The sequence below is a fragment of the Scomber scombrus genome, chromosome 7 (assembly GCF_963691925.1).
Source record: "Scomber scombrus chromosome 7, fScoSco1.1, whole genome shotgun sequence".
NCBI lineage: Eukaryota > Metazoa > Chordata > Actinopteri > Scombriformes > Scombridae > Scomber > Scomber scombrus.
Genome location: NC_084976.1, coordinates 25,661,007 through 25,671,937, shown reverse-complemented (window position 1 = coordinate 25,671,937; position 10,931 = coordinate 25,661,007). Strand labels below are relative to the sequence as shown.

The 10,931-nt window shown below is 37.2% G+C and overlaps 1 protein-coding gene across 1 annotated transcript; it reads right to left on the bottom strand.

The window, feature by feature from the left end:
* Positions 1 to 4,470: 4,470 nt before the first annotated feature.
* LOC133983953 (sialic acid-binding Ig-like lectin 10) lies at positions 4,471 to 9,167 on the bottom strand. Its single transcript, XM_062423169.1, has 5 exons — positions 8,930 to 9,167; positions 6,496 to 6,801; positions 6,114 to 6,192; positions 4,983 to 5,394; positions 4,471 to 4,905 (listed from the first exon to the last, which is right to left on the bottom strand). The coding sequence occupies exons 1-5, from the start codon at positions 9,165 to 9,167 to the stop codon at positions 4,498 to 4,500; spliced, it is 1,443 nt and encodes a 480-aa protein (XP_062279153.1). The 3' UTR covers positions 4,471 to 4,497.
* Positions 9,168 to 10,931: the final 1,764 nt, after the last annotated feature.

The following is a 10,931-nucleotide window of genomic DNA, read 5'->3' as shown; positions in this document are numbered from 1 at the left end:
AACCATTATGTGCAAAAGCCTTACAGTGTCACAAAAACAGGAAATGTTTGTTCTGGCTTATAATGTCTGATATGTGTATGAATATGAGATGTACGATTGATTTCTTCGGTTCCTTGCAATAAACCACTTCAATTCTACAAGTCGATGGCTAAGTCGGATTTTTAACCCTCAGAGACACGACATAACATGGTGACACACCTTCATATTCAGCCATATGTCATCGTACTGTAGCTTGCTTTTTAAATATGTTTTCTCTCTCTCTCCTTTAGGGTTTTCTCGGTGCTGTTTGCGTGCCTCACCACCTCCCCATCACCGCCAAGTCTTTGCAGATTCATGAGTGCATCACTTCATCAGCCTGATCAGTCTCAGCAGAAGTCATCAGCCACCATCACCACCAGAGTCTGGACTCTGGGGATTTATCTCGTTGCTGATCAGGACTGAAGGCCTTCAATTCAAAATCTCCCTGCAGAGTCCAAATGCCAAAGATTTTTGACAATACCACACCATCACTATCATCTGCATAATAGACTCATTCTCTGGTCTCTCCTTATTTAAATATTTTTCCTTTTACCACCCTAACCCTAACCCTGACTTTGGGAGAAAGCATGACCCTCCCTCCACCAAAAATAACCATATTTTATTATATTCACACCAAAAGTAGCTAGTATAGCAGAAAATAAAAAAGCTATCTGCTGATCTTTTTCCAATCAAGTTTAATAGTGAACCATGACTTTTAAACCTTGGCCCTCTGCCCTCCCCTCCCTGGCCAGGAAAAAAGGAAAACTACCAACACAACTTAAGGTCTTCGCACATCGGGGGGTTTCACAGCACGGAGGGAGTTATCAATAAACAGCTAATTTCTTAAGCAAAATGCAAATCCTCCCTACATAGAATAACATCATCACACAAGCTGTGTGTGCACTTCAGCAGAATATGGGTGCATGACAGCTACCCTTCCTACCACACATAACCAACTCATTTTAATAAGCCGAGACATCACACACATATCACAGCGTGCACACAGTCAGTTGGGTATCAATGGCCGTTTTCCCAAATATCTGCTCCATTTCATTAACCTGACTGAAGAGCATCCATAAGAACATTTAATTTATCTATTTAGAAAAGCCTCACAATAGCACAGAACTGCACTACACAATAATTTGGACACATACGCTTATGACTGAATACACAAGGGAATATAACATGCACCATTACAAGAAGACAACAAACACAGAATGAAAAAAACATCACATCACACAGCATGCACACAGCCAACATTAGCGACAGTTGCGTATTAATGACTGTTTTCCCACATAAACCGTAACATACCCAACCATGGCAAGAATAATATCAGCTGGCACAGTGGTCGTTATTAGACTTTAAAAATATATATTTTGATGATCACATAAACAAAAGTCACTTGAAGCAAAATCAAACATTGATGTACAGGGAAAAAAAGCCACAGTAGCTTTTTTAGCTGACAAATAATTGCCAGCATGGACAGAAATGTTGTCAATATGATTTTATATAAGCCTGAATGACTTTCAACTCTGTTTTATCAATCTACTTTGGCTTTTTTGTGCTTGTATGGGCCATGTGTTTGTGGCTATGATAATTGTCAAATGGTGTGCCTACTGGCGCACCACAAGTGTACCAGTGTGGTAATGGTGGGGACTGATTCACAGTGCACTGAATGTGTCATAAAATAGCTACAAGAAAGCCCATTCAATCGGAGGGAGGCCATGGTAATAATTAGTCAGTTTTACTCTCAATTGAAATTTCTCTGCCCTCTTTAAAATAATTGCTGGACCACCAATTACAGAGCTGAAAGCATCTTTCGTTTAACCCTTCACATTTCAGCACAAACTGAACTGGCAGGTTTAGAGTGTTTATTTCCCCAGAAATGTTTTGTGAGAATTATTTGACATGCCTAACCCTAACCCCAATTATCACCCCCTTCCTCTCATAAATAACAAACAGTCCCCAGGTAACATGTTGACGATTTGCACTGTTAATTTTGTTCTGCATTTCATAACAGATGAGGGTTTATGTATGTTTTCACCAATTTCATAAGAATGTCAGCTAAAATGTATATATTATTTGCTTTGTTTGATGTACTTGTGATTTAAACCTCTGGTCGGCATCTTTGCTGTAGCAGATGATCATTGCACATTGTGAATGGTGCAACATTTTGCCAGCTATAAACAATAATTCCTGCATTTAATTAGTATTTGCCTTCAGTAATAAATAAAGAAGACTGAAATATGAGTCTGCTTTCTTCAAGAATGTGTTAAAACATATAATTACTGTACATCATTTCTGATTTGCAAATGCATTAAATTGCATATATATGTTAATAGACAATGCACTTTTTACAATTTCAGAAAAGCCATACTAATTTTTAAAATAGTCTTTATTGATTACAATAATATCATAAAAATGTATATTTTAACAGTTAACCAATACACAAGTTGTTTTGGATAGGTTAAAATAAAGCTTATCCATGTGTCGACCCAGAAAAGTAAAAAAAAGAGAACCGATATACTACAAAGCTGTAATAATAATTCGGATTATTAAATAATTATTATATTATTAAAAAGCAGCAGCAATTGCTATATTCTGTCATATATTGCAGTAATATAATAATGTATTCTGATTATGTGAGTGAATAATGCAAGCTTAAAGTTTTTTATATTTAAGACCAAACTGACAGAAGTTTGGTGAAGCCTTTTAAGATGACACTTTTTTATACATACATATTTATATAATACATATTAGACATGATGTTCTAAACGTTACTTGGCAAAAGAACCAGCGATACCATCAGATAAAACAGATAAAGTGTAATATTACCAGTAAACAAGCTCAGCAGTCTAAGCAGATGAGCAGTCCACATGATGAAAGTCAGACGCTGTACACCATTCAGTAAGTGACCTTTTGGCCTCTTAATTTCTGAAACACAGCAGCTGTAACAACGTTTCTATAGTTAGATTATGATGATTTTGTATTGCATCATTTCTGCACATGATGGTGCTCTTTTAAAGTAGCACAAGAGTGTTGAAATGTTGAAAATACCATGCAGAATTTAATGATGAGTCACATTGGTCATAGATTACTAAGTCACAACATTCTTTCTTGAAGCCCTTAAACACCTCAAGGTTGATCAAAATGCTAAAAAAAATACTGATACAGGCCAAATAATGATATTCTGTAACTTTTTACCACAAAATAAGTACTAAGTAGTACAAGTAAGTATTCAAGAAAATATTTAACATTATCCTCATGGACAAGAGGGCTTACCTTGCCAGATGAGCTGCGGAATGAATGTGTCTGTGATGGCTCAAATGCAGTTAACATCAGTTAACATGCTTAAGTCGACCACTTTATTACACCCTAATCCCCTCTACACCCCCCTCTGTTCTATTTGGTCTCAAACAGGAAACTTGCTGAGCTTATTTAAAGCAGTCTGACATCAGAGAACCACAGAGAAAGACGGAAAAAGAGGCTTTCAACCTGCTTTGTAAAGTCCACCAGTTATTGTATAGTACGTTTAAAACATAAAGTTAAGAAAGCTTGAACCTTTTACTTTTGCAGAAACGAGAAACAAACTCTCTTCATTTCTACACATGCTCAACACCAGTATATAAGTAAAAAATACATGTGAATAGAATTTTGCACATAACATTACATTAGAAATACTGTAGCTAAATATGATTTTTTCTTTTTTAAGATTTGGTTAAATCGTTGGACCGTTTATTTTTGCAAACAATTGAATAAATATGCACGGAATGACTATGTTTGTGACACTATTGAAGGGATATTAACAAACCCATTATGTGTATTTCAATAAATTCTCCTCATGTTAAAAAGCCCAACTCTCATCACATCCTCTGACTGACATCCTCACTGCCAGAAGCTCAGCTTCATACTGCTAACAAAGATACTATTCCCTCTTCCTACTTTGTGTTAAAATATTAACGTTGACATATACTAACATAAAGTCTCCCTCACCTATACTGAGGTAATGAATATTTTGTTGTGTCATACTGGTTGGTGCATAACATCAATAACAGGATTCTTTTTAAATAAAAAAAAAAATAACTTTTCGCTCTTTTTCTCTTTCTCTCAAGGAAGCCAAACAGACAGGTGCAGGTCCACTTTGAGGTCTGTGCTCATGTCTGGAGCTGAGAGTATCAGCAGCAGTAAGACAAAGCCACTCTATGTTGCACTGCTGCCCTCAGCTTCCATCATCTCACGCCAATTCATTTTAAAGGGGGAATGGCTAAAGAGGAAACTCTAACACTTGGCACTGGACCAATGGTGTAACTTCATTACTTCATCAGTTAGCTGGTACAGCCAAAAATCCTAAATCAGTCAAGAAACAGAATGGTTACCAATTATGTTACTATAAACTTCCATATCGTAATTTGATGAAAACTACAAAAAAATGAAGAAAAACCCCACATAAAAGAGAGCAAGACGTGCTATGCACAAATGCTATTTGTGCATAGCATTTTTGTCTTTAAATTTAACCTGGGCATATTCACATTCCACTTCCTTTTTCACAAGTTTTGGCTCAGCATATAGGCTTTCCATCTCTACTGCATTGCTTACAACATTTCTGCGCATGGCTCCCGCCGTGCACCTCTCCTCCTCTAGATATGAGCTCCCAGGCTGATCCATGTCCCCAGAGTCTTTTCCCTTCTTCTTCTTGCTCTTCCAGTTCACACTAGAGTAAATCACATTGCTGCCTTCTTCCTTCTCCTTTGAGCTTTTAAAGTCTCCGTCTGCATTTTCTGGCTCTGAGCCTGGTGAGTTGGTGTTGTTTGTCTCAGAGATGGTTGTGTTTGCCTGTCTCATCACACTGCTGTTGGCATAAATGTCCTCTTCTGTTGTGTTGGGTATCTACAATTACAGAGGATATGTCAGTTATGTCATTCTGCTAACCCATGTTTAATTACCCAAAGTAGATAACTGCATACCTCATCTCTCTCTCCATTTGTTGGAAGTTGGTTCATAGCGACTGAACTGGTGTCACTTGTTGGAAGTTGGTTCATAGCAACTGTACTGGTGTCACTTGTTGGAAGTTGGTTCATAGCAACTGTACTGGTTTCACTTGTTGGAAGTTGGTTCATAGCAACTGTACTGGTGTCACTTGTTGGAAGTTGGTTCATAGCGACTGTACTGGTGTCACTTGTTGGAAGTTGGTTCATAGCAACTGTACTGGTGTCACTTGTTGGAAGTTGGTTCATAGCAACTGTACTGGTTTCACTTGTTGGAAGTTGGTTCATAGCGACTGTACTGGTGTCACTTGTTGGAAGTTGGTTCATAGCGACTGTACTGGTGTCACCTTTACACTGACTGTTCGGAGGGTTAAGGCGAGTCTTCTGAGTCCTGAAAAATACAGTAGAATATTCAGCATACATGGTTTTATTTGATTCATCTTTACATTTCCCACAGCTTATTGATTAGTCAACAAGATATTAATCACTAAAAAGGTTTTTTTTTGTGTTTTTTTTAAAGAATTAAATCTTATGGCAAGGGACTTAAACTCTGTGGTAAACTGACTGATGACAAACTCTGGTACAAAAGTTGATTTTCAGTACTTTAAAATTTGTGTTTTTAAGAGAAATGAGACAACTGACAGCTTTTAAAAGGCTGAATAATGTGTTCTCAAATTGCATGTGGATTAGTTAAAAAAACAACAAATCCTCAACTATAGTGGCAGGGGATAGTCTTGGAAATGACATGGCAAACACAAACTGTATCTGCAAAGTGGACCAGCAGTCAAACGTTGAAACTAATCACCAGGGTTATAATGGACATTGCTCACAGAGGAAGTTGATGAATAGTGCAGATTGACATGAAAGCTAATGGTAATTCATTTAGTATAAAGGTAAAGTGCTTTTTATTATCTTGGCATCATTTGGCTATACACAATTATACATGATCAGTGTTAATAAGTGTTGATTTTGCAGTCACAATTTGACACAAATAACAGATATAGCTTTAAAAAGTTTTTTTGGTTTTCTTTTTCAAAAGCATCAAAAGATAACATAAAAACTGTTACGTTTAGACTCTGAACAATTAAGTATCTAAAGATGTTACCCTACCTGATAACCCACAGCAGATAACATACTAGCAGTAGTAGAGCAAAAATTGTAGTGATGAAGACTGGTAACATCCCTGGACCTGAACATAAACATACAAGGTACAATAGAAGTTTAGGATATAGAAGTAATTTTAGTGGTAAACATTTCAACATATTTGATAAAGAATTAAGCTTACATAAGGTCATATTAAAATAATACAACACTTTTTTTTTCATTACTACTTCCTTATACCACTTTCTTTTAATAAATCCTACACACTGCACCTTTTAAGAATAATGAAGAATCCAAGAAACCTTTATCTGGACTTATTTACATGTTAGTCAAAAGTCTCTCTAATGTAATTTGGTTTCAGTCATGTTATAACCAACTGCTAAATACACACCTTGTGATGTTTGATGTTCAGCACCGTGGACACAAAATTTCTGACTGGCAGATCCCAGAGAGTTGGTGCTACTGCAGACCACGGTTAGAAGATCCTTCTCTTGTAGATGATTCACAATCATGATGCTCCTCAGACCTGTGCCATTCACAGACTGACTGCTGATAGTAAACTTGTCAGAGTGATTGACTGGTAACCCATCCAAATACCAGTTTAAGGTGGGAGAGGGGTTTCCCACAGTCTCACAGGAACACTTGATCTGGCCTGCAGGTTTGGCACAATCAGATGAAGGAAGGATCTCTGGAGGATCTGTAATAAAAGCATAAAAGACAAGTGAAGTCGTGCCTTGCAGACTTACGCTACACACGCCTCATGTTGTACAGGGGAAATTGATACAACCATACCACAATTGAGGCCACATGGGCCTTCAAAGTTCGTTGGCCATCAATCATAACACCCATGTTTCGGCCAGACTTTGTGGGCATGATTTGGGTCGCTTCAAGCTGGAAACTGATCTCTTGTTTTATAGATGGATGTCTGGGATGATGACGAGCTTAGTCTCGGAGAGGTTAAATTGAAGGTGGCATTCTTCCATCCCTACCTATGAAAGGTACTACTACTATGGAAAGAACTGGGTATCATCAGCATAACAATGAGAAATCATGTTATGCACAATGAGAAATCATGGGAGTGGATTATTGCATCAAGTGAGGTGGTATATGTTGAGAAGTGAAGGGAAATGAGCAATGACCCTTAAGTAACCTGTGTGGATAAGCTGTGTGGTTTAGACACTAAGATACTCTAAAATATCTCAATGAGAGGAAGGATATGAACCAGCGGAGGGTAGATCCTGAGATACCAAGCTCAGTGAGTGTGGAGTCAGCTGCTTTAACCGTGTCAAAGGCAGCTGATAGATCTAGCAGCAATAGAGCTGTGGACGGCCCAACAGTTCTACTTAAACACAGTTATTCCCTTACTGAAGGGAGTGCAGTCTCTGTAGAGTGCCTCTGCTTTAAGATAGACTGATTTGTGTCATGTAGGTTGTGCACTCAAGTATTTTTGAAAATGCTTCCTATTGGTTGCCAGCAACATTGTTGCTACGATACAACATGCTCAGCCATTGCCATTTGTATCAGACCAATATGCCTAAACCTGATGAAATGGGCATGTTGTGTACTTAAGTGGATGTGTTATGAAGATACTGCTTCTTCATATCTGGACTATACTTCCATGTTTTGTAGCACAAAAACATCTGGCTACAGGTGAGCTGTTTATTAGTTATACATTTTATAATATTTTTAAAACACAATAAAAAACATTTTTCAAAACTGTTCTAAAGCATAAACAAACAGTTGATCTGTCTGTTTACTGGTGGCCAATTATCATATTGTTCATCATGTCAGCATGAAGACAATACAGATTTTCTTAGAGAAATAGTGTCCTTAAGAATCATGGGAGAAATCTGATTGAGATCATGATTTTGAGTGGATAAAACTGTGATTCCCAATTTAACCAGAAATGTGCCGATTACTCGATTAACATAAAACTTTTGAATCAAGTGATACATACATTGAACATCTATTTGACTGAGGTTGGATCGTCCAGCTCCAAGATCATTTTCTGCCATGCAGAGAAAAGAAGCTTTAGGAGCTTTAATCTTTAAAGAAGGTCCAGTCCCCATGAAAGTCTCCAGGCCTCCATCAGCACTATACCAGGTGTAGTTCCTTACTGCTGGGTTGGCATTACTGCTGCATGTCAGTGTCACATCACTGTCCTCTGGTACTGGACCAGAGGGACTGACTGACACTGTCATGTTTTTGGGCGAATCTGAAACATTAATAATTAATGTTATTGGTAGGTGTGACATTGCATGTTGTGATATCTCTCGCTACATAGAAGTATTTGTCCGAGTAAAGCTTTAGAGTCAAGCCGTCTTAACCAACATGCAACTAGAATTTAATAGAAAACAACAACAGTTAGACTTATTGCTTGTATGTTTCTGCATGTCCTCTCACCTGTAAATTTGTATGACATGTCATCAATACAAGACCTACCGCATACTCAATTAATAATGATAATAGTAATGCATTTTATTTAAAGACACCTTTCAACGCACTCAAGTTCATCTTACAAGACACACATAAAATAACAACAACAGTACATCAAACAATATAAATCAGCTAACATTGGCTTGGAAGTTATTTATTTATTTATCTATGCAAAAATTGCACTAAATATGAATTTATGACTTTTATGGTAATGGTTTAGCCTCACAAACGCCAAAGCTAATAATGTTGTTCTTGTCAACTCATTTAGTCACAAAAAAACCCAAAACAAAACAAAACATCATCTATAATGACCAAAGCACTGCAAAAAAGTGGTACATTTAGAAAACTTTCTATTCAGATAGGAATATATTCAGACACATGATACATACATTGAACATCTATTTGACTGATGTTGGATCGTCCAGCTCCAAGATTATTTTCAGCCTTGCAGAAAAAAGAAGTTTTAGGGGCTTGAATCTTTAAAGAAGGTCCAGTCCCCATGAACGTCTCCTGGCCTCCATAAGCACTGTACCAGGTGTAGTTCCTTACTGCTGGCTTGGCATCACTGCTGCATGTCAGTGTCACATCACTGTTCTCTGGTACTGGACCAGAGGGACTGACTGACATTGTGATATTTTTGGGCGAATCTGAAACATGAAAAATTAATGTTATTGGTAGGTGAACCATTGCATGTTCTGATATCTGTCCTGTACAATATTTGTTCTAGTAAAGCTTTAGAGTCAAGCCTTTTTAATCAACATGTAACTAGAATTTCATAAGAGATACATCAAACAACAGCTGCTAGACTTATTGCTTGTATGTTCCTGCATGTTATCTCGCCTGTAAATTTGTAAAATATGTCAACAATACAAAACATATACTCATTTCTTCCAAAAATATTAAAAAAAATATCAATAGGTAGGTGATCTAAAACTGCAAAATGTGACTTTCCATCAGCCAGCAATGATAGGTTTACGATTGTCACCATGGTGTGGACCAACTTACATAAACAGCGTCAGGGGTCTGTGGTAATACGATGACAATGTTTGTGTAATGTGTGTAAGACTGCCAAAAGGGGGAGACACAAGTTCTGTCCTTCAGGTTTAATCTTTAAATCACTTTCATTCATTCCCATTAAAATGTCCTGGCCTCCATCAGCACTTGAACAGGTGTAGTAGTTCATTACTTCTGGGTTGGCAGTATATTCACTAGTACTTATCGAGCTGAATATATAACTTGTCCTGTATTTGTGTGTGTTGGTTATTGTTGACTGAAAAGGATGAACTGATGCCAAAATGCCTTTTTTGACAACACTTGGGGATGTTAAATTGGGAAATTTTCGAATCCTGAACATAATGGCTTTACATACAGCATCAGTCAAAAGTTTGGACACACCTTCTCATACACTTGAATGAGTTAATCAATTAATGATAAAATCTTATAATTTGTAAATCAGTTCACGGCATAAAGCCGAATGTGTCTGTGTATGTAGAAATTAAGTTTTACATTTGATACATACATTGAAAATCTATTTGAACGGTGTTGGATCGTCCAGCTCCAAGATTATTTTCAGCCTTGCAGGCAAAATGGTTGTTGTCTTGAGTTGCTTTAATGGTTAACGTATGTCCAGACCCTATGATGGTGTCCTGGCCTCCATCAGTTCTGTACCAGGTGAAGGTTCGTACTGCTGGGTTGGCATCACTGCTGCATGTTAGAGTTACATCACTGTTCTCTCGTACTGGACCAGAGGGACTGACTGAGGCTTTGATGTTTTTGGGTGGGTCTGAAAAATGAAGTGAGTGAAACATAGTCTGATATATGTAATGATATGAAGTCCGATTATGACAAGCTAAGCTATCCATCCAAAATCTCACCCACTCTACTTTGATTAGTTGGCACAGGATGAAGCTTGACACAGAAGTCATCATTGTAGAATACAGAAATGAACATTTACTACATGTCTTATCAAACTCATAATCAAAATATTGTCTTCTTTAATTTCTTCTAAACTTTCCTCTTTTTTTGTAAAAATACATGATTATGTTGATGCTCAACAAAATAATCAGCTTGCATCACCTCCTTTACCCACAATATTAGAATATTTTGCACATATGAAATCATTAGTAATGTAACAGTCTGGAAGGAGCCATTCTTTACAGTGAGTACACTTTATTTAGAGTCTGGAGTACAGTTTACTGCTGGGTATTATTTGCATGGAGGTTCCTGTTTAAAACTGATGAATTAGACATTAAACTGAATCAATAGACTCAGAAGTTGAAGTGTAACAATTAGAAAAAGGAAGAAATAACTCACATGAAATATCAGCTGTTACACTGCTAACAGATGTTCTAGTGCTGCCATCTTGTTTCCTGTATGCAGCAGTGCAGGAGA